This window comes from Rhinolophus sinicus, chromosome 1 (genome assembly GCF_057876585.1).
Source record: "Rhinolophus sinicus isolate RSI-liver-muscle chromosome 1, RSI-T2T, whole genome shotgun sequence".
NCBI lineage: Eukaryota > Metazoa > Chordata > Mammalia > Chiroptera > Rhinolophidae > Rhinolophus > Rhinolophus sinicus.
The window spans coordinates 2,575,878-2,598,454 of NC_142501.1; the positions used below are offsets into that span (position 1 = coordinate 2,575,878).

The 22,577-nt window shown below is 57.5% G+C and overlaps 2 protein-coding genes across 6 annotated transcripts; one reads left to right on the top strand and one right to left on the bottom strand.

The window, feature by feature from the left end:
• Window positions 1-821: 821 nt before the first annotated feature.
• CRELD2 (CRELD disulfide isomerase 2) lies at window positions 822-8,546 on the bottom strand. 3 transcript variants are annotated; one of them, XM_019712366.3, is made up of 10 exons: window positions 8,275-8,546; window positions 8,023-8,105; window positions 7,403-7,513; window positions 6,970-7,061; window positions 6,053-6,229; window positions 4,725-4,820; window positions 3,704-3,787; window positions 2,712-2,807; window positions 2,036-2,182; window positions 822-1,138 (listed from the first exon to the last, which is right to left on the bottom strand). In XM_019712366.3, the coding sequence occupies exons 1-10, from the start codon at window positions 8,392-8,394 to the stop codon at window positions 1,071-1,073; spliced, it is 1,074 nt and encodes a 357-aa protein (XP_019567925.3). In that variant the 5' UTR covers window positions 8,395-8,546; the 3' UTR covers window positions 822-1,070. The 3 variants fall into 3 exon arrangements, with proteins under 3 accessions (XP_019567925.3, XP_019567926.3, XP_088651862.1); XM_019712367.3 differs by having other exon boundaries at window positions 822-1,110; window positions 8,275-8,545; XM_088795736.1 differs by lacking the exon at window positions 8,275-8,546 and having other exon boundaries at window positions 7,403-7,607.
• Window positions 8,547-8,740: 194 nt separating this feature from the next.
• Window positions 8,741-17,274, top strand: ALG12 (ALG12 alpha-1,6-mannosyltransferase). 3 transcript variants are annotated; one of them, XM_019712330.3, is made up of 10 exons: window positions 8,741-8,893; window positions 11,349-11,569; window positions 11,640-11,772; window positions 13,093-13,266; window positions 13,531-13,725; window positions 14,114-14,217; window positions 14,992-15,215; window positions 16,350-16,519; window positions 16,603-16,678; window positions 16,776-17,274. In XM_019712330.3, the coding sequence occupies exons 2-10, from the start codon at window positions 11,402-11,404 to the stop codon at window positions 17,005-17,007; spliced, it is 1,476 nt and encodes a 491-aa protein (XP_019567889.3). In that variant the 5' UTR covers window positions 8,741-8,893; window positions 11,349-11,401; the 3' UTR covers window positions 17,008-17,274. The 3 variants fall into 3 exon arrangements, with proteins under 3 accessions (XP_019567889.3, XP_074182711.2, XP_074182710.2); XM_074326610.2 differs by lacking the exon at window positions 8,741-8,893 and adding an exon at window positions 8,966-8,981; XM_074326609.2 differs by lacking the exon at window positions 8,741-8,893 and adding an exon at window positions 10,424-10,497.
• The last annotated feature ends 5,303 nt before the right edge of the window (window positions 17,275-22,577 follow it).

Consider the following 22,577-nt stretch of genomic DNA (forward strand, 5'->3'; position numbering starts at 1 on the left):
CGGCTGAGGCGCAGACGGGGGAGAGCCAGAGGCATGACTGCCGGCTGGGGTGTGGCTGGCGCCTGTGGTACCGGCCGCCACCCTGCCTGGCAAGGACCCACCGGGACAGTCCTGCCTGCAGGTGTTCCACCCCAGGGCCCAAGTGAGAGGGACCACCCTGGGTCCGAGAGCACAGGTGTAGTGTGAGGTGACCCGTGGAGCTGTGGTCATGGTGGCACGACAGGGTGAGATGGATGGCTGCCCCCAGAGTGACACTTACATGGACAGGCATATGGGTGGTTGGGCACCAGGAGCCCAGAGGGGTGGTGGGGCGGTGAGCAGCTGGGCCTGAGCCCTGGCGTGGAGACCGGGGTCTGACCACCTCACTGGCCAGTGAGAACACTCGGGAGGGGTGGTGTGGGAGGTGTGGGTGTCCCCACCAAGCCACAGCCTCATCCCACAGCCAGCCCTACTCTCAGAATTTCTTTACTCCTCGCTGAGGAGTTGGCTCTGGTGTTTGCCTCTGATTTTTTGTCCGGCTCGACCCCCGAGATGGCTGTCCCCCGCCCTGAGGATCCCTCAACAACTCACTCCAGGGGGGCCCACCGGTTGGGCCCTGACACCACCTGCTCGAGGCTTCAATGGCACTTACAGCCCTGAGGTGGGTGCCCGGGCAGGTAGGCGCGGGGCCCCTGGAGAGAGCAGGGCTGTGCCTGCTCCAGTGTCCCCCACAGAATGTGGGTCCAGCACGCCCCCCGCTCCCACAGGACAGGGGCAAGCTGCACGGGACGTACTCCATTTTAAAGCGCCTGTACTTTTTCAATGAAACAGATCCACATGTGTTCTATGCCTGACTACCTTCAGTGGTTAGTTTTATTATAAAGACCGGTATCAAAATATACAAATCTGTTTAAGAACCAAAAATGCAGCTTTTTAAAGGGCCGGATGAGCATCCACCGTTCTGAAGGCAGCTTCTTCCTCCAACCACCCCCTGGAGACACAGGGTACGCGCTCTGGGTTGTCTCCAGGACGTCAGTGAATAATTTAAGGGGCAGGAGTGGCTCCTGACTCCGGACACGCGTCACAGGTCTTCATGGGAGGGCGGCTGTGTCGGGTTTCCCTCTGTGACTTCTGCCAGATACAAACAGACCGTGTGCTCCTGAGGATGGGGCCACGAGGGTGTCACGGGGACCACCCTGTCATGTGGATCGCCTGCCCATGGCCCTGGCAGATGGCACGCAGCCCCCCTCCAGACGCAGCTGGGTGCCCAGATGGCATTTCCAAGCTGCCACCCTGTTCTGGTGGGGAGGCCCTGCCTGAGTCAGGGGGAGGGGCGGGCGGGGAGGGCCAGTGACATGCGCTGCATGTCCAGTGCTCTCCTGACCGCAAGGGTCTCTATGCCCTTGGTGTTTCAGAGTTTACTGCAATGCGTGCAGACGGGGACTCACCTGTCCCTACCCTGCTCAGGATTCAGGGAGCTCCTGGGATGTGAGTCACATCTTATCCATTCTGAAAAACTCTTAACTAATGTCTTTTCGAACATTGCTTCTTTCACACTCTCCTATTCTTCTGGAAATTCTATAAGACTGTCATGGAAAGAACTGGGTCTCCCCCAGAGATATGGATGTCCTCACTCCCGGAGCCTGTGCACGTGACGTCACTTTCCAAATACAGTCTCTATAGATGGTCAAGCTGAGATGAGGTCGTTGGGGTGGCCCTAAGCCCATGGCTGTGTCCTTGTAAGAAGAGGGGATTTGGACACAGACACAGGGAGCAGGACAGATGACAACAGAGACTGGAGTGATGCCGCCGCAAGCGCAGGACGGCCAAGGACGGCAGACACCAGGAAGGACGCTGGCCTCCAGGACTCCTGGGCCCAGACGCGCAGCCCCCAGTGTGCACAGCCTCCTGCTCGGCTCTGCTCCTGCCACGTCAGTCCTCGGCAGCCGTGTGGGTGGCTCCCTGCTGCTGACCCCACACTGACTTTCACATCCCCATGACTGCACTTTGCACCTGCCCATCTGCTGTCTGTGCAGTGCTCTGTCACCCCACTCACCGTCCCCTGCCGGCTGCATCTGCACACATGCGTCTTCTGTTTCTTCGAAGCCTTCGGGACACACGCAGACGTAACTCCCGGGAGTATTGTAGCAGTTCTCGTTTGTCCTCGTACATACTTTTTCTGCCAGCGAGCACTCGTCTATATCTGAAATAGAAACACTCACTGTAATGACTCACCTCACTTGGCAGACACACATCACAGAGCAGGAGGCTCACACACAGGAGCACAAACATTAGAAATGTCACACCAGAGAAAGGAGCGAGTCTCGGAGATCAGGACTCGCGGGGAGAAAAGCAAGCCAGTCCAGGCGATGAGCAGGAGGGAAGCCCAGTGCTGGCTCCCGCAGGGGTGACAGTGGACTTGCCGCCTTTCTCCAAGGCGGTTCCAGCCAGGCCTTGACCGTGGAGGCCCTGGTGTCCAGCCACGGGGCCGTGTCACCCTGGAGCATGAGGGCACAGGCACTCCCCGGTGGTCACCAGCATCACACACCTGGGGGCCAGCTGGGACAGGCCTTGCCCCCTGCCCCCTGCTTCTGTATCTCATGAGACCCCCAGGTGCTTGAGTATCGGGATCTGCAGGAAGGGCTTGAGCCCAGTGTCACGTCCCCACTGGCCGCTCACGGCGTGGTCCCTTGGAAGGTTCTGTCTTAGCCCAGCTGACACAGTCCACTGACCTGTACACTGGCCGCTTTCTTTACTGTATCCAGGGACGCACCCTTTGCACTGTCCTGGGCCCTTCCCCGTGCAACCAACACAGGTAGAGTCACATTCTAGAAATAAGAGGGGAAAGACAATGATGACAGCGGACTAGCTTCCTGTGAGCAAAACGGGATCTGAAACCACAGCACGGACATGCTGGGAGCTCTGACGCCCGAGGAGCTGACTGTCCCCTCACATATCACGCGGGCCAACACCAGCCTCTGCCTCCCGGTGAAGGACGGGCTGAAATTTGTGCCACGGACAAGTGCAGAGAGCAGCAGAGCGGCTGGGCATGGGAGCAGCTGTTGGAAGCCACCGCGCTCTAAACAACAAAGGCCACCTCAAGCGTGGTGACACTGCCTGCCTCGCCTGCTAGGAGTGTAGGAATAACAGGGGAGAAACATCCACACTCAGTCAAGGGAGTTGCTGCAAACACTCAAAACCCTGACAACCACCCGCAGACACCGGGAGAGGCAGCCCCGTGCACGGCTGCCGGCACGACTCACCAACACAGCCTTCCTGGGGTGTGGGGCCCTGAAACCCACAGGCCCTTGACTGAGCCATTTGGAAAGTAATTCCAAGAAATGGTGGAGAACATGAAAACTTTACCTACGAAGGAATTCCAAGTTCATGGGTGTAGAAAACTGGCAAGACTTAAATATCTAACAATATGGACAGTTGCAGAAAACCATAAAATTGTGGCATGCCCCGGGGGCATTAGCACGTAGAAAAATGTGACAGGCGAAGATGGCCACAGAGGTGCTGAATGAAAAAGACGGGGAACGCAGTACCCTGTCACACAGGCGTGCACACGCAGTGGGTCCCCTCGCCACAAAGTGCTGTGCTTTCTACCTGCTTGCCAACCCAGTGGAATTTTCTGACTTGTTGACAGCAAATGTCCTTACTCGGGTTGGACCTTAAAGTCCCTAAGGGTGGCAGGACATACAGAGCCGTGCAGACCAACCACCTTCGCACTGGAAGGACCCACTGGTGTTCTCGCAGTACTGCTGGTCGCTGCAGGGGGCCACGTCTGCCGCACACTCGTCCACGTCTGGAACACAACAGCACAGCTGTGAGTGGCCCCGACCCCCAGACCACGGAGCTGGTTCCCTGCCACCACCTGGCATCCAGGCCGGGGCTGTTTATCTCCCCACTCACACTGGGGCCCGAGGCCAAGCAACTGTGGGGGTGGCACGGACACCCGTGGTGGGGAAGGTGGGCAGCCACCTCTACCTGCCCCCCTCAGCCTCCCAGGGCCTATCAGCCCGCAGAGTCGGGGCTCCAGCTGCAGGGCTGGCTGTGTGAGCCAGCGCACATGGACAGACTGGCGCTCAAAGGACAGGATGCACCAGAGCAGGCGGTGGCCACCAGGCCATCCAGACAGAGGGGGATGGGGACAGAAGCCTAGGGCCTCAAGTCCGCATGGCCAGGTGGAGCCCAGGGCAGGTGTGCATCGGGAAGGCACTGCCTCCTCTGTGGCTGAGCAGACGAACTGGCAGCCAATGTGGCTGCCAGGCCGAGGAAAGTTCTGTGCCTCAGTTTTCCCATCTGACTGCACACAGCAGGACCTGCCTGCACCTTGCCTGTGTCACATTCTGTGTCCCCACCAGGCAGGGACTGCCGCTCTCCCTCTTCTGTCCCCACCTACTTGCCAGCCCCCCAACTGTCTGTTCTATAAACCCAGGGCCTGAGCCAAAAGGACCACCCAGGGCCACTGATGGCAAGGACAGCTGGTGAAGGGGACACCTTCCCAGCCCAGAGCGTAGGCTGCAGAGGGTGTGAATGAAACGATGCAGGGTCCTTCCTGAAATCCACGGATGACACCATACATGCAAATCTAGGCGTCCACACTGGGAGCCATCACAATGTGATGTGGCACACCTGTCACCTTCCCCACGAGTCCAGAATGGGGCCGAGAGTGTGGGCAGGGGTGTTGAAGGGGGCCCACCCGAAAAGGGGCCGCACAGACCCCACGCGGGGAGCCTCACCCACGCAGGCGCCGTCCTCCTCCACCCAGCCCACTTCGCACTGGCTGCAGTCTCGGTTGGTCGGGCCCGTGCACGCCTTACACGACTCGTCACAGGCTGGAAGGCAGAGGTGGGACGTCTGTCAACACGCATGAATCCCACACTTAGTAATGAACATAACGCCAAGGTCATTTCAGAAATCAGGAATTTGTGTTCAGCAGGGCGAAAATAAAAACCAAAAACAAGCAAAAACTCCCAGGAAAGCAAGATTCCTCTAACAACAAAAAAATGTATTCGAGTGAATCGTAATATTCACTGAAAAAACCAATCCACGGGGCTTTCAATGCCCATTAGTGGTAGGATTCTTAGCAATGAAGACTGCAAGGAACCTTTTATAACCTGGCAAAGGTAGCTGCCCACACCTGGCTGACGGTGCCCCAGACCACAGCCCTGGCCTGGCCCGAGAAGGGGCCAGGGAAGGACCGGCGTGCAGCCACGACCTGACAGCAGGTGGCGTGTTTACCACGTGGCACAACCAGGGGGCTGCAGACCAGCCTTCAGTTTCCTGTACATCAGAGGTGGGCAGTGAGAAAGCGCAGAGAATGGCTGTGGGTTCAAAAAGCCACCCGGGTGCAGGCCTGTCAGGGCGCTGGCCTGGCCTGGACGCTCCACTGCTCTGCCCACGGCATCCCAACCGGATGGTCAATGTGGTCGTCACAGCTGAGAGGGTCTGTCCGAGCCCGACAGCCCACCTGGACGCTCAAGCTGAGTGGAGCCCAGATGAGGGCGAGGGCACCTCGGAAGACCCAGGTAGGAAGGGCCGCCTTACCCAACACCGGAGTAACCAAGACGCTGTCCTCTAGAAGGGATCTAGGGACCAGGAGGTTATACCGGTTGCCTCCAGGTGCTCTCATCAGTGTCTGTACCATCTCTCCATCCTGTGTCCTTGCAGTGATGTAGGCCTGTGCTCACTCCAGGGCACTAAGCCTGAGTGACAGCTGCACAGCCGGCCTCTGCACCCACATCGCCCCCAAGGACGCCCAGCAGAGCACTCAAGGGCTGACCATCCTGCCGGGAGAGTCGCAGGGACAGCAGCCCTGTGCTGCAGGGACATTCCAGGTGCCAGGCCACAGAGACCCAAGACTGGTGTGCACATGACACGACTGCCTTCTCCCGAAGGGCATCAGGACAAAAGTGACACACCTTGTCTGGGGCTGTTCAGGACAGGGGCCCCGTCTTTTCTTGTCACACAGTTAAGCTCCCTGAAGGTCTGGGGTAAGAAGTGAACTACAGGCAGCTCAGGAAGGGCCCCTTCTGCGCACCCGCGGGCAGCGGTGTCCCCACGGTACCTGTGCAGACGCTGTGCGTCTCATTCCTCAGCGAGCTGAAGTAGCCGTCCACACAGTCGGTGCAGAGAGCCCCCCGGTACCCCACATGGCACTGGCAGGACCCGTCGCCCTGTCGGCTGCCATCCCCACTGCAGTGGCCGTTCCCGCTGCAGGGCCTCTCAGACCCGCCCTGGCACTCTGTGGGGACACAAACCGTGTTCAGAGTGTACCCCAGGAGGCAGCTGGGGCGCAGTCAGAGAAAACGCCACTTCACTCAGCATGTTCACAATCAAAGTAGCTTTTCGGGGCTGTCGCTAAAATCCAAACCCTGCTTTACCCTAAAACGAGCACAGCTTGGGGGAACACAGAACCTGTGAGCTGGAGAGGGCATCTGGGGACCTCACCCAAGACACGGGACAAAGATGCTCATGCGTGGGGTAGCCCACTGTGGCCATGTGTCCCTGGGAAAGGCAGGCAGGAGGCGTCTGTGGCCAGGGAGGGGGTCTGAACTTGAAAACAGTGCCACTTTGTCCAGCTGACCAACATAAATGACTGGCAACATCCAAACAGCAAGCCGTCACGGCTTCAGTTTCTGTCACAGCTCCTCGCGGAGGCTCTGACTTGCCCACGAGGCTGAATGTGACGTGTTGGCTCCAGCTTTTCACACGGCCTTTGCTACTCTGAGTGGGGCTGCGCTGGGCCCTGCACTCAGAGGGGCCCACAGGTGGGCAGCCGTGGGTCACTGGACCCCTGAACTACAAGCACAGTTGTGATCAGATACTCAGAGATGTGTGGCCCAAAGGTCCCTACAGCATGAAGGTGGTGACGCCGCTGCAGCCTGGCGCTCAGGGTAGGCAGCGCCCAGGCTCCCTCCCGTGGTTCTGCCCACCCGGGAATCACGACTGGGGTAACTCATGGTCTGCCCGAGAACAGCGTACCGAGGCAGTGTGGCCCGTAAGTTCCTGGAAAACAGCAGACTTTCAGTGTTTTCACACAAAACCACTCAAACAAGTCAGGGTTCTCTTTCTTCCTGAGGATTTGAAAAGTGTTCGTTAAGCCTCAAGTGCGATTTTTTCAAAATCAAAGCGGTCTAACATGACACATGCTCCCGTGTAACAAGTCCTGGGAAAGCACGGCCCAGGGGTGCACATGCCTCCCAGCTCCCTTCCTGCACACCTGCCTTCCTTTGAGCGTTGCACTGAGCTGACAAAAGGCGGTGGCACGGGTAAGAGAGAAGGCAAGTGTGCAGGGACTGTTCGTGCTGGGTTTGTGACTTCCCTCGTGTGTGACATCACCTCAGAACCATAAGGTAACAAGCCCGCTGTGTGGGCTGCAGCGCACGCCGGGAGAGCCATGTGGCCAGGTACTCACAGTCGCAGCCACCAGGCCTCCAGACGCTCCTCGTGCTCCTCTAGCATCTGATTGCACTCGAAGTCGCTGGGGCCACACAGGCTCTCCACGATCTCCAGGAGGCGGACCTCACTGAAACACAAGCCCGTCAGCACTGCAGGCCAGGGGACAGCGCCCTCAGCAGTCATGGTCCATCCTACAGGTGCCAGCCGGAACTACAGTGGCACTTTAGTGAAGAAAGATCCCCTAGATCAACACAGCAACTAGGTATGGGGGTAGCAGGTGCTAAGCAGAGAATTAAACTTGAGGCCGGGGTGAAGGGTAGGGTGGCAGGACGTGGGGGAAGGGGGTCCCCCGTGGGAAGCACTGAAGCTGGCGGGATGCCAGAGCTCTGGACAGAGTGGGAGCTCGGCATCAGTTCATGAGGGTGGGACTCCCGTTCCAGTCTGCATTTTAAAAAGACCATCATGTCTGTGGCATGGACAGTGGGCATAGGGACAAGTAAGGACCTCAAAAGGCCAGTTAGGGGCCAGTGCATTAGTCCCAGGCCAGATAACAGGTGGGCATGCTGCAGGGACGTTCTGTGTGTCACCAACATGGGTGAAATAAGGAAAGTGCTCAGGGCAGGAATGGGCACCCACCTGAATTCGTACTTGGACAGCGACTTTTCCTCCCAAGCCGTGTTCCCACCACCGAAGTTCTTCTTTGCCGTGTCTACCATTCCCTGCGGGGAGAGGGTGGGCATGGGGCTCCGCGCTGCTGTCCCCGTCCATTGTGGGGCGACCCTGGCCCATCTGGGTGTGACCCCAGCCCATGGCGGTTACCCTGAGTCGGTGACCCCGGCCCCGCCGCCCAGCGCCCCCCGGCTCCGTGTCCCGCGGGGGCCGGCCCACCTGGTTGAACTTGTCCACCAGCTCCCGGCAGCGCTTGCAGGGCGTCGACTTCTGCGCGGCCTCGCCGGGTAGCAGCAGCAGCATCAGTAGCCCCAGCGCGGCCGGGGCCGGCGGGCGCATGGCGGGCAGCGCTGTGAGGACGCGGCCACGCGGGTACTGGCCGAGGTCCGGCGGGAAACGCCGAGCACTCGGGCCTCCGGCCGCCCACCGGCTTAACCGCGCCGGCCGTTCCCCCGGCTACTTGACGGCGCCGTCGGGGCCCCGCCCCCCGCCAGCCCTCGCGCCACTATTGGTTGGCAGGATCCGCCCCGTCCCCATGTGGCCCAATCCGGGCTCGCCACGAGAAGCGACCAATAGGCAGGCCCCGGGTCAGCGTCCCGCGGGAAGGGAAGGAGACGGGGCGCGTGGAGATCTGAGCCCGCCCCTCGCGCGCACCTCCCTCAGCGGCCATCTTTACTCCGGGCAAGGAGGGCTCCCGCAGCAACGGCGGCTGGGCTTTGGTGGCCATGTTAGGTTCGGGCAAGGGCTTCGCCTTCGTTCTCGGTTTCCGCCATGCCGCTTCCGGCCGAGGGCAATCGAGACGGCTGCGCTCGGAGGAACGGCGCCGTGGACGAGCGAGGTCAGCGCGCGCTGTCGCGGCCGGGGCTCTTGGGGCGGGCGGCATGGACTCCGAGCCGGCGCTTTCGCAGCGCTCCTGCGGTCTCTCCGTGCGTGTCCACGGCGGGCCTATTCAGCAGGGGCTGGGCTCCTCATCTGGGACCGCCCCTCCTCACCTGGGGACTGGGCCTCACCTGGGGCCTGATCGGTGTGTTTTGGGGGGGCCCAGGAATCTACATTTCCCCAGGTGCCCCAGGTGACTGGCGCTGGAACCAAGGCGCAAGTGAGAACTAATGAGCATCAGCTGCATTGTAGCAGAATGCCTGGGCCAGAAGGGAGAAGTACAAATGGTACAGAGTTTTCTCTGGTGTCTGGCAGGCAGTAGCCTAATTTGCACCAGTTCATGTGTGTTTCCAGCTGAGGGATTAATAATTTGAACGTAGAATCTAAATTGAGGGGACGAGGGCCTCTGCAGGCCATTCCTGATCTGAGATGCATTGTCCTAAAAACCACATTCTGGGGAGTCATGGCCTGTTGTAACCTGTGAATGTCTCAGATTAACAACCCAAACAGCTGCGAGCCAGGTGGACCAGTGCAAACGTCCACTTACCCTGTGGAGCCCTGGTGGTGGGTGGGTTGACCGCTGGTGTCCTGTCTGCCTTCCCGGGGACTGGCGAGCATCTGGGTTCTGCCCTTGGTCATCTGCTGAGAGCACTCGTGGGGAGAGGCCCCTGGGCCGGAGGTGCTGCGTTCTGCACCAATGCTTCACTTCACAGCTTGTGTGGGAATAGTAGGACTTTCCTGGGGAGGGGGGAGTGTCCTCTGGATAGAGGCACAGCGTGGGGTCTGAGGGGACAGGCCCATTAGCTGGCCAGGGACTGCTGTGAGCCATGTCTGGTTCCTGCTAGGCAGGGCTTGTGCCTCACTAGTGTGGCTGTGTAGATGCTCCCTGTTTCTTTAAACTCTTTTCTCCCAACAATGAGAGGAACAGAGAGTAGGTATGAATGTTCTGTGGTCTCCTCGGCTTTCCTGGAGATTAAAACATTAATGTACTTTTAATGAAAATATAAGGTGGTGTGATGAGATCTACACTTAAAAGTTTTTACCGAATTTCTTCTTCAGCGAGTTTGTTGAGCACCTACTATGCGCCAGACTCTGCTGATACAGCAGTGCGTCAGCCTGGTGGCGCTGCCTGCAGCATGTAAACCCCACAGGGAGACAATCAAAGGCATCGTCCAGTCAGCACATTTGAGCACCTCCTAAGATGACCAGGGTCCGCTGTCCTGGCTGAGGTTATAGTGGGGGGCGGGGTAGAAACAAACCAGAAAAATCCTGCCCTCAGTGAGCTTAGTTTTAGAAAGAGACAGACTACTAGTAGCACCTCTTTCCATCGGTGGTTTCTATTTTTGGAAAGGAAAAACTTACGTTACTTCTAATGGGCAGTGCATACTGACTTGCTAATCCTTAATCATGGAAGACGGCTTCCCCTTTCCTCCTCCCACCTCACCACCACCATGTCAGACGCGATTCCTGATTGCGATTTCTTCTCCACGGGTGCTGTCACGTGTCGACCCCCACTTGCTCTCTTGGAGGGTGTGGACGTCCTCAGTGTCCCTCTAATCAAAGGTAGCTATGACAAATAGTAAGCAGTGTGGCTCTCTCCTTTACATTCTGGCCTCTCCAGTTTTGAGCCAATAAAATCAAACCTGTTTAATGAGAAACTGGAAACATGAAAAAGAGTTCGCCATGTTCTCCCCCAACTCTCCATTTGATAAGACGTAGATCTTCTAAGTAGGAACTGACTGGCCATGTTCTTGGTTTCCTCAGGAAGCTCTGCCACAGGTTGCCCTCAAACAGTCCCGTTGGTGTCTGGGTGATCCAGGCACATCTGTCTGAACCCCCCCAAGGGCAGGTCATGCTTTCTGCCACCCACGTATTCATGTTCATGAGCAGCATGCTGCCATCCAGGTGCGCCCCCTTCCACAGTACAGCTCAGAAGGCAGCAGGGCGGGCGTCCATAGCCCATCCCACCCCATCCTGCTGGGTTGTGTGCAGGGGCTTCTCTGGCCGCCATGTCCCCCTCCTGCCCTCCCACCTCTCAGACTCTGTCCGTCTCTCGGCTGGCACCAGGGACCCAAGCTGGGTTCTACCCAATTGTCCTATGGGATTTGAGCACCTCCAGTGCAGGGGCATCCTGCTCTCCCCCAGAGGCCGGGCGCAATGAAGGCCTGGAGTGTGTTCTGCAATGAGAATGTCCGTCCTGGGAGACTCGCACACAGCTTAACGCGTGAGCCAGTGGTTAAAACGTGGAAGCTTCTTGAGCATCTCTTAAAAAAGCTTTCTACGTTGATGTGTTTTCAGACTTATGGAAGTTGTGACAGTAATTCAAAGCATTCCCCTCACCCTTCACCAGACCTCACGATGTTAACTCGAGTGTGAGTCTGAGACTAGGAAACCTTCGCTTTCGTTCTTTCAAGGGCTCCCAGAGGCAGTGCTGACGGCTGGTGACAGCGCGTGAAGGTGGCGCATAATGGCCGGGAAGAGGCCATCGGGCTCGGGCAAGCAGCGCTGGCTGCTGGGGCTGCTGGTGGCCGTCGCTGCCGCCCACCTCGTCGCCTGTCCCTATGCCAAGGTGGAGGAGAGCTTCAGCCTGCAAGCTGTGCATGACCTGCTGTACCACCGGCTGGACATGGACAAGGTGGGGCCGCGTCTGCAGCCGGGTCATCCCCGCGCCCTGGGGCCTCTGCTGACCTCCTCTCCCCCTGCAGTACGACCACCTGGAGTTCCCTGGCGTGGTCCCCAGGACGTTCCTCGGGCCGCTGGTGATCGCGGTGCTGTCCAGCCCTGCGGTCTACGTGCTCTCATTGCTAGAAGTGTCCAAGTTCTACTCTCAGCTGATAGGTAAGGACGGGGCTCTTCTGATGGTGACTGTTGAAGGCTCGTGAAAGCAGGTGACCTCAGCCAGCCAGGCGGAGGCTCCCTCACTCAGGAGTGTCCGTCTGCTCAATCTTGGTGTCCTTGGCCGCTCAGTGTGATGGTCAGAGCATGGGTTGAGGTCAGACATCTGCCCGTTCTGGGGTGTGACCTGGGGCAGGGAACTGAGCACCTCTTGCGTCACTTGTGACTGAGGTGTGGGCCCTCCCGCCCAGGCTGGCACAGCAGGAAACCAGCCTGGACAGGCGCCCTGACCTGCGGCCTCGCCAGAGGATACTCCATGCACAGTGCTCTGACCTCACTTCTAGCCACAGTGCCATCTTCCCAATTCAGTGTTTTCATTGCCAACACAGACTGTACTCACATGTCCCCAGCTGACGCCAGCGCATCCTCACAGCCAGTTTGTCCTGCCCAGTGGAGCGCTGTGACAGTCAGCTTCCCGAGGAGTAGTTGTGCTCTCAGAAGGGGCAGGTAGACAGGCTGTGCTGGTCGCAGCATCATCGGGGAGCCCTGCCGGGACAGTGGGGGCCCATCTCAGCATCAGGCCCTTGTAAACGTGGCCCTGGAGGTGACAGCTGTGTGGGGGACCCCCGGTGCTAGTGCCAGGCTCGTCATACTATTGTTCATACTGTTGTACGGACACTGCCTGCCCTGCCCAGTGGCCGTGTCACCCACAGCCTGCCTGTCCTGGGCCACATGGTCACCATGACGCATACGGGTCAGGTGGTCCGTTCCCTACACCCTCTTTTTTTTTTTTTTTTTTTAAGATATTGGGGAAGGGGAACAGGATTTTATTGGGGAACAGTGTGTACTTCCAGGACTTTTTCCAAGTCAAATTGTTGTCCTTTCAAACTTAGTCGTGGAGGGTGCAGCTCAGCTCCAGGTCCAGTTGCCGTTGCTAGTTGTAGGGGGCACAGCCCACCATCCCTTGTGGGAGTCGAACCGGCAACCTTGTGGTTGAGAGCCCGCGCTCCAACCAACTGAGCCGTCTGGGCACCCGGGAGCTGAGTGGCAGCTCATTGACTTCATTCTAGTTGTGGAGGGCGCAGCTCGCTGGCCCATGTAGGAATCGAACTGGCAGCCCCCTTGCCCAGAGCTCATGGTCTAACCAACTGAGCCACCTGTCCAGCCTACACCCTCCATTTTTAATACCAAAGACCACTCCCCTGTCTCAGGGTTGTTTCCCTGTCACCTGGTCATTAACTGACCACTGTGTGTTAGTTTCAAAGACTGGCTTTGCCTCAGCACCTGTCTCACTGGTTGCCCATGTGTTGCCTCTTTGTTTAGTCAGAGCAGTCCTTGGGCTCTGTGTGATTTGGGGGCTCTGGACTTTACAAAAAGAGGTGAGACGGCACTTTGGGGCCACGGCGGCCACCATGTTCTGCTGGATGACGGCCACACAGTTCCACCTGATGTTCTATTGCACGCGGACGCTCCCCAACGTGCTTGCCCTGCCCGTGGGTACGTAGCTGCGAGCTGTGCCCGCCAGACATAGTGATGGCCCCAGGCCTCTTGCTGGGCTCAGGCACACTGCTGGGGGACAGCCGAGGGGGTGTCCATTGAGGGAGGCTGGCGCTGCCCTGGGGAGCCTTGGGCCCCGGAGACAGGCAGCAGGTGGCTGCTCTGGGCCGCTGGGTCCGGGCTGTGCAATGGCCATGTGGGTGGGCCGGGGTTCGGTGTGGCCTCCGCCGGAGGAGTACCCCGTGTCCTGCCCATGTCTTGCAGTGCTGCTGGCCCTCACGGCCTGGCTGCGGCAGAGCTGGGCCCGCTTCGTCCGGCTGTCGGCGCTGGCCATCCTAGTCTTCAGGGCCGAGCTGAGCCTGCTCCTCGGCCTCGTGTTGCTGCTGCTCTTGGCCACCCGGCGGCTGTCTGTGGCCCGGGCCCTGCGCTGCGCCGTGCCGGCTGGTGTGCTCTGCCTCGGTGAGTGGGCCGCAGGCGTCCTGGCTGGGCCATGCTCTGCCTCGTCTCCCAGACCAAGAGAAGCTGGGAGGCTGTTTTCACAGGATGAGACCCCCTGGAGCCAGGCGTCTTCATGCCGTGGTCCTTGCTGTGGTGCCCGGGTGTCCCCTCCTCCTGGGGCGGCTGGCTGGGGACCCGCGGGAAGATGCTCACAGGGGAGCAGATGCCCCGATGCATCAGTAGCTTTGTGTGAAGCTGCGTGGCTCGTGTCTGTGTCAGCGGGGCTGCTTTGTGGGGATGGGACCTGGGACCTGGGACTGGGACTCGGGGCTGCCATCGATCCAGCAGCGTCGAAGTCTGAGCTTTCAGGTGGCTGTGTCCTTGCCTGAGGAACTCTTTATTTTATCAGGACTAACGGTCGCTGTAGACTCCTACTTTTGGCGCTATCTCGTGTGGCCCGAAGGAACGGTGCTTTGGTACAACACTATCCAGAACAAAAGTTCCAACTGGGGAGTATCCTTTATGTGTCGTTGTAAAATGGCCACAGGGCAGGCCACCGGCCACCCCCTGGCCTTGTTCAGGAGAGACACAAGGATCTACTGTCCTCCCTGCCCTCCCCACCTGATGGGGCTCACGTGACGGGGCTCACCTGACAGGAGCACCTAACAGGAGCACCTCACAAGAGCACCTGACGGGAACATCTGATGGGGCTCACCTGACGGGCTCACCTGACAGGAGCACCTGATGGGGCTCACCTGACAGGAGCACCTGACGGGAGCATCTGATGGGGAGAACCTCATGGGAGCACCCCACAGGAGCACGTAACGGGGTGTGGCAGGCTGCTGCAGCTGCTGTAGCACCCACACTGGTGTCTTCCACCCTGTCCACACCAGTGCCCCCTGGGCCCCCTGCTGCAGCACCTGCCCACCCTGTGGAAACACCACCTTGCTTTGGGAGCCCCGACTTCTGCGTCCGTCCCGTGAGAGTCTGCTGTTTAGATGTTTCATTGTGGATATTTAGACACACACGGAGAGCAATGTGACCAGCCCCTGTGCACCCACCACCCCGGGACTGTCTGTTTCTGTAGAGAACAAAGAAGGGGAGGGTGAAAACCACGCACAGCCCAGTCCCCAACTGCCGGGCTCCCTGCCGGTGCCGAAGAAGCATCCTGGCCACTCTGTCCTTGGTCACCTGAGGCCCAGGGGCCCCCGCAGGGTCACTCCTGGCCCCCGGCTGAGCTGGCTGAGGGTGACTGGCGCTGGCGCTAGCCTCCTTAACCCCCCACAGACCTCGCCCCTGCTCTGGTACTTCTACTCGGCCCTGCCCCGCGGCCTGGGCTGCAGCCTGCTCTTCGTCCCGCTGGGCCTGGTGGACAGGAGGGCCCGGGTGCTGCTGCTGCTGGCGTTGGGCTTCGTGGGCCTGTACTCGCTGCTGCCTCACAAGGAGCTGCGTTTCGTCCTCTATGCCTTCCCCCTGCTCAACGCCGTGGCTGCCCGCGGCTGTGCCCACCTGTGAGTGCTTCCGTGGGCGCCTCTGCACATGGGCTCATTGATTGTCAGGGCAGCTGGGCGCCCCGCTGGGCCAGGGCCAGCTTGGATGGGCCAGGCACTGACCCGGGGCTCTACTTAGTCCGTCTTGGTCTTCAGCCAGCCCGGATGTGTGTCTCGGGCCCGTTGGCACATGGCCATGCTAAGCACCCAGGGCTGGGTCACTTGGGGGCGGGACACCTGCCTACAACATAGCCACAGCTCCAGGTGGCGGGGAGGCTCCGAGAGTGGCAGGTCAGGTGAAGGAGGAAGCGCAGGTCGAGAGCATCGTCCGGTGGGTGGACAGTGGGGGAGAGGCAGGCGGGAAGTGAGGGTGACGAGGTTGGGAGACAGGGCAGGGCACCGGAACCGATGCAGAATGGTCACTGCTGTGGTGGGAACTGTGCACCGCTCTGTGAGTGTGGGAGGTCGGTGATGCTGTGCTCTGGCCTGGGGCGTCTCCAGTCAGGGACGTCCGGAGCTCGAGGGGAAACCCCGACACATAGCAGGCTGACACCCTCGGCGCCGAGAGGGAGGACGATCTTGTTCATGGGAAACACGGCGTCACTTAGCAAAGCCACGAGGACGGGCTGTGCTCATGATAAAGCATGTGCTGCCCACGTCCCCACGCAGAGGCCCAGGTGTGTGGGGACCCCTGTGGCAAGGACTCTGACGAGCTTAGGAGTCTCTGTGTACAGGAGGTAGGAGGTGGCGTATGTGGGGCCCTTTCCTCCCACAGGGACACAGCAGCAGGTCCCCTGGACGCTGCCATTTCAGAGGCGGCCCCAGGTCCTGGAGTAAAGGTTTGGGTGTCAGAGGCAGAAACAGGACTTAATTGCGAACTTTGCACAGTCACTGCTCCTCGTGGTCCCGGCCCCTGCCTGTCACCAGGTTTTGGCTGGAACATGCGAGGAATTCTGGCAGCGTGCGGCTTCCTCTGGCAGGCCCCTCAGGGCTGGGGCCCCCCTAGGGCTGTGACCACGAGTGGGGGTGGGGCACATGGCTCACGCTGAGGGTCTGCAGTGCTCCAGAAGGGCGAGCAGCAGCTGTGTGTCCCTGATACCCGTTCCACTTCCTGGCGGCCGTGCTCCTTCCCTGAGCCATGTGCTCTTTTTCCAGGCTAAACAATTCCCGGAAGTCTTGGTTGTATAGAGCAGGGTCCCTGCTTGTGATGGGGCACCTCCTGGTGAATGCCACGTACTCAGCCACTGCCCTGTATGTGTCCCACTTCAACTACCCCGGTGGCGTGGCCATGCAGAGGCTGCACGAGCTGGTGGCCCCCCGGACAGGTAGGTGCTGGGGTGAGCTGGGCGGTGGCAGCTGTGGCCCAAGCCCGATGCGCAGTTCTGACCGGGTGGCTGTGGTTCCACAGACGTCATTCTGCACATTGACGCAGCGGCTGCACAGACAGGTGTGTCTCGGTTCTTGGAAGTCAACGGGGCCTGGAGGTATGTTCCCACCATAACATGACAGCAGGTGGTGCTCCTCCCAGAGGCTGGTACGGGGGCCGCAGCACAGGTGCACCGCCCTGCTGTCGTCTTGCAGGTACGAGAAGAGGGAGGACGTGCAGCCTGGGTCGGAGGACATGTTGGTCTACACACACCTGCTCATGGAGGCGGCCCCCGGGCCCCTGGCCCTCTACAAGGACACACACCGCGTGCTGGCCAGCGTCGCGGGCACCACTGGGGTGAGTCTGAACTTGACCAGGCTGCCTCCCTTCGACGTCAACATGCAGACCAAGCTGGTGCTTCTGGAGAGACTCCTCAGGCCTTCCTGATCAGGAGCAGCGTTCTGCCAAGAACAAGGGGCAATGCGGACAAGTCGCAGAACCACGACGCACACCCAGGAGGCCTGAGGCGCAGGCCGGGCCGCCGACAGCCACACGTGGGCGGCAGCCCTGGGAACATCGGGCCCCTGCCTGCTTTCCAAGCTGCAAGCTACGGGGTGAGCACTCTAGTCACAGGCACACGTCCCTATTTCAGGTGAAATTTTAGGAGATATACATGTTCAAAAAGGAATGAGAATTAAAGTTTGTAAATCTGTTCTTGTTAGCAATCTTACAGTATGTGGTGCTTCCAGAGAGTGCGTTCCCCGAGGTTTTATTTTTAAGTGATGATTTTGGCCCCTACTCTTTACTGAACAGCATTTGTTAAGTCGCCAAAGTGTGTCTGACAATACAGAGGACGGGGTGCTGCTGCATACGTGTCACGCGTGGCACACACCCCACGCATGTGCAGAATGTCAGGCTGTTTCTATCTGAGCCATTTGGGAGTGAGCTCCTTCCCACATGGCCTTGACCCTGAGTGCCCCAGTGTGTCCTGGGAAGGAGGTGGGGCCTTTCCCACCTGCAGGTACTGTTTGTCCAGTGGACGTGACAAGCCAGCTGTGCAGACACTGTGACTGGGGGACCTCGCCAGCCCCAGTGCTACTCTACTCAGCGCCCGCTGGAGACGCTGCCAGGCAGCCTTTGCAGCCCGTCCTCGTGGATTTCTGGAGTGCCTGGCGGCTTCCGGGCAGCGCTCCTCTTGGCCTCTGTCGCAACCCTGGGCCTTCGTCTCTCAGGCCTCCTTTCGGTGGGGAATGCTTTACAGACAAGATCTGGGCACAACCTGTGCTTGTCGCTATTGGGATGTCTTTAGGTTGTTTCTGTGCACGGAGTTGGGAGAACGGGGCGCCTGCACACGTGCACATGCTGACACCTCCAGCCCCACCTGTCCACATCTGTCTTGCCTCCCACAGTGAGCCCTGACCCCAGCAGTGGCAATGCGTCTGCTCAATGTGAAAGCAGCTCCAGTCGCTTTGCCCCGCCGAGCAGGGGTGGGCTTCACATTCTACTCGCCCGTGAGGGAGGTTTGTGGTCAAAGGCTGTGTTTGTGAGTGCCGTGGCTTCATCCCCCTCTGCTGTGGTTGTGCTTGTCATCTGTCTTGGAGTTAGGTTCACTGCTTTCCATTTGCTTTCATGTTAGGACCCGACTGCCATCCTTTTCAATTATTAGCACGTGGCCGTGCTTCTAGAAATCCCAGCTATTCATCAAGGCCTCGCAGGGAAGTCACTCCCTCTTGTGCCTCCTCCCGTGTCCTGTAACTTCCGTCTTGGTTTTCTGGCATTTCTTTCAGGTGCTGCTTTTTGTAAAGATCGGCAAAAACACGTATATACACTTTATTTCCCTTCATTACACAAAATGTGGCATTCTGTACAGCTGCTCCTTTGCATTTTGTGTTTTCTACTTCTGGAACATCTGAAAATCAGTCTGTCTGTCCTGAGCGCTCTCGCTTTGGGGACTGCGTGGCACTTCATCCTGTGACTGCACCTCCCTCTCCTGAGTCGGCCTCCTTGTGGGGGCACCGGGGTGCTTGCCAGTATCTTCAAACTTCAAATGTGGGTCTGATGCATTGATATCTTCATATTGTTCGAGGTGCATCTTCAGTGTTAGTTCCTAGAAGTGGGGTGCTGGCTGGGCCGAAGTGCATATTAGTTTTGCTCGGTCTTGCCAAATTCCTCTCCATGCTGTGGCACCATTTCAAGTTAACACAGGGTGGGAAGTCTGTCAGGCTTTTCCAGTCTGACGAGTGAGCACCGTGTCAGGACAGTGTGGTCTCTGTTTCCCTCGGGAATGAAGCTGATACCTTTTCACAGCTTTAAGGGCTGTTTGTTTTGTAAATTGTCTGGTCACATCTTTTGTCCATGTTCCTTTGGATTTTTGGTCATTTTCCTTTCATCGTAGAACAATTCCCCAATTAGTAGGGCATTCACCCTTTATTATAATATATGTTGCGAATGATTTCTCCGTTTGTCTTTTGACTGCAGAAGTGTTCTCAGCTTGAGGTTTTCATGTTTACGTGTCTTTCCTTTCCCTGCGTCAGAGTTGGGAAGCCTTTTCCATACAGAGTTCAGCCATGTTTTCTCCCCATGCTTGCACATGTAGGCATCTCATGTAGGCCTCTCATCCGTTGGGATTTACTTTTGTGGGAGAGAGAGGCGGCCAAATTTTATTTTTCCAAATGGCTATCCACTTATTAAAAGTCCATCTTTGCCTCTGAGATTTGAAGTCACAAACTGAATTTCTGCATCAAGTTTTGGCAATTACAAATGAAGCTGCTTCAAACATCCGTGTGCAGGGTTTTGTGTGGACATGTTTCTAGTTCCTTTGGGAGAAATACTACGGAGCTCTATTGCTGGATAATACGATAAAAAAGAGTATGTTTAGTTTTGTAAGAAACTTCCAGATCGTCTTCCAAAGTGGCTGCACCATTTGCCCCACCAGCAGTGAGTGATGGTTCCTGCAGCTCCACGTCTCCCAGCATTTTTATTGGTGTTGTCTGTGTTTGCTGTCTCCCCCAACGGCGTTTTTGCCTTTGAGTGTGCCTGTCATTTACTGTTGAAAGGCGGACATGTCCTTGGTAACAGGGACTACTGTAGATGGGCCTTCGTGATGTGGTGTCAGGTGTGGGGGGCAGTGTTCTGTGGTCCCACGATTCAGGTCAGTCTGTAGTGAGCCTGCGCCCTGCACTGTGATCCCCGTGTGTGTCTCTGTTTTCTCCTCCCCACTTAGCTGGACCAATGGATGGAGGGGCTGGAGTTGGGTATTTCCCTTCTGCAGTCAGTGGGCTCTGATGATCCCCAGCTGGCCGGGCCCCGGTTAGTTTCTCCCGAGGGCAGGTCTTGAGAGCAGGGTGCCTGGTGTGTTTAAAATGGTTGCTTTCCTCCCTCACTGGAAGCATGAGGGGATCTTTCTCTGATACTGGAAACCTGGTCGAGCTCCTGGAGGTGAATCTCACGATACCGTGGGGCCCCCTTATGACTGGGTCCCTGGAGTTTCTCACTCTGACTTGTTCACTCTGAGCCTCCAGAAATGCATCAATTACAGTTCAGGGGATCCCCGTACAGATTCCCTGGTGGTTTCTGCCCGTGAATCTCTGCTCCGGGAAGCCGTGATGACCTGTGTTCACCTGTCTCTCCAGTTTTGGGAGCAGTAGTTTGCCCTGTGTCCTCCCTTCTCTTACAGATCCAAGAAGGGTTGTTGCTTTTTCAGTTTCTTCTGCTTGTCACTTGTTAGGATTGAGTGATGACTTCCAAACTCCTTACATGAGGAACCCCAAACCAGAAGTTAACAATTGTTTTTTAAAAAGACACATCAGTCTCTTAAATCAGGCAGAAAATGAAAAGTGGAGTTACAAAACCATGGTTACAGTAAGACTAGCTTTTATAATTGCCATGTATTTTTTCTGAACGCTTTATTTCTTCACACGTCTTCAAGTTATTGTCTCATGTCCTTTAATGTCACCCCGTGTGCTCCCTTGAACATTTTGGGCACGTCTGGTGGTCACAAACTTCCTTCAGCTTTTGCTTATCTGGGAATGTCTTCATTGCTCCCTCACTTTTGAAGGACAGTCTTGCTGGATATAGGATCCTTGGTTCACCGTTTCTCTTTTAGCCCTGAAAGTGTTGGTCACTGTCCTCTGGCTGCCAGGGCCTCTGATGAGACATCTGCTGGCCATTGTATTGATGTTCCTTTGTATCTAATGGGGCACTTCTCTTGAGGTTTTCAAGATTCTGTCTTTTGACAATCCAATTACATAATGTGTCTCGATGTGGGTCTTTTTGAGTTTCTCTTACTTGATGGTCATTGAGCTTCTTGGATGTTTATATTAATGTGTTTAATTAAATTAGAAGTTTTTGGCCATTATATGTTCACATAGTCTCTCTGCCCCTTTCTCTCTCTCTCTCCTCCTTCTGGGACAATGTGTATGTTTGCTTGATGATGCCCCACAGGTCCCTTAGTCTCTGTTCACTTTCCGTCAGTCTTTTTTCTGTTTCAGACTCAATCATTTCAATCGTCCTATCTTCAAGTTTGCTGATTCTTTCTTCTTGAATCTGCCTTTGAATCCTTCTAGTGAATTTTCCACTTCAGTTATTCTTTTTCCTCAAGGAAACAAATATCAGTGCCAATTAAAAAAATGTAACAGGAACAAATTTCCAGATACAGATCCAACCTGAACTGCAAAATCGCTACCAACAAACCTGACAAAAAGCGAGGAGCCATGTGACGCAGTGCGCAGGCGCGGGGCTCACGGCGCAGGCCACGTGATGCAGTGCGCAGGCGCGGGGCTCGGCGCAAGGAGCCACGTGACGCAGTGCGCAGGCGCGGGGCTCGGCGCAAGGAGCCACGTGATGCAGTGCGCAGGCGCGAGGGGAGGCGGGCTTTGCTCTGGAACGGAAGGCAGCAGTGAGTGTGGACGCGTGGTGTCGCCCTGGGCGGAGCGACCTGCCCTTCTTCCGTGACCCAGAGCGTGTGCAGAGCTGTCGCAAGCTGTGGCTACCAGGCCCCCTCAGCCCCATGCCTCTGCGCTCCATGCCTGCCCCCTTCCTCCTCCTGCGGACTCGGCTGTCCCCTCTCCCGGAATGCAGGTCCCGGTGGCGGTGCCATGTAGAGATGGGCAGCCCCTCTCTGCTCAGGCCGAGTCTGCCACGGAGCACAGCCAGTGCCTGGGCTGTGGCGACAGGAGAGGTGCAGGGCGCGCGGCCTGGCTGACGCGGCTGCGGGTCAGAGCCGGGAACCGTTCCCGAGCTGCAGCTCGCGGTCTGCGGCTGGGGGCAGCTCGCTCCCAGGACCGGGCGTGAGTTCTTGGGTACGTTTGGGGAGTGCAGGGTCGTTGTCTTCCGTGACGCGGATCATTTTGGCTAAGAAGCGTCTCTCTCGTGGTGCTTCCCGCCGGAGACGCCCTTGCCCCGTGAGCAGCCATACCAACTGCCCTCGTGCCCCCTGTGTCCTCAGCGTGATGAGCGGCTCTTGTAAATGAACAGAACTGGGTTTGCCATTTTATCCAACCCAACAATCTTAGTGTTCCGCTTGCATTCAGTACAATTGCTGATCCACTTGGGTTTAGAGCTAACCTTTTACTGTTGGCTTCTCTTTGCCCCTTCCTACCCTCCTTTGGGTTAATGAAAGTATTTTTTAGTTCATTTTCTCTTTGTTAGTTTTGTAAACATTTTTATTGCTGTTAATGTTTATCTTAGAGATTATATGCATCTGACTTTTAGAATTTATTTTAACTTCCTACTGTTACGGCTTGCGGGGCAGTGAAGGGTCCCGTCAGCCTTTGTTCCCTGTCCTGTCCCACTGCCTTGCATGCTGCTGCCTTTCCTTTAAGCTCTAAGCGACACCGCCATTTTAAATGGCCAGTGCTCACCTTGACTTCCCATTTCTTACCCTCCCCAGAAATGTCCTTTATTCCTTCCAATGTCGTCACACGTCGATCTGCCGGGAAAATGCCCTTCAGAAGGCACTTCAGGGCAGGTCCGCTGGTGACAAGTCCTCAGTGTTGTCTTGTATGGAAGCTTCCCTT

Bases quoted from the DNA above. Each gene is read 5' to 3' on its own strand.
- CRELD2 (XM_019712366.3), bottom strand. From the start codon at position 8,394: ATGCGCCCGCCGGCCCCGGCCGCGCTGGGGCTACTGATGCTGCTGCTG. The intron at 2,808-3,703 runs GTGGTTGGTCTG...TCTTATTTCTAG, and splicing joins TGGGTCCTTCCAGTGCGAAG to AATGTGACTCTACCTGTGTT. The intron at 1,139-2,035 runs GTGAGTGGGGTG...CCCCATCCTCAG, and splicing joins GATGCAGCCGGCAGGGGACG to GAGCACACGGTCTGTTTGTA.
- ALG12 (XM_019712330.3), top strand. From the start codon at position 11,402: ATGGCCGGGAAGAGGCCATCGGGCTCGGGCAAGCAGCGCTGGCTGCTG. The intron at 14,218-14,991 runs GTATCCTTTATG...AACCCCCCACAG, and splicing joins ACAAAAGTTCCAACTGGGGA to ACCTCGCCCCTGCTCTGGTA. The intron at 15,216-16,349 runs GTGAGTGCTTCC...CTCTTTTTCCAG, and splicing joins GCCCGCGGCTGTGCCCACCT to GCTAAACAATTCCCGGAAGT.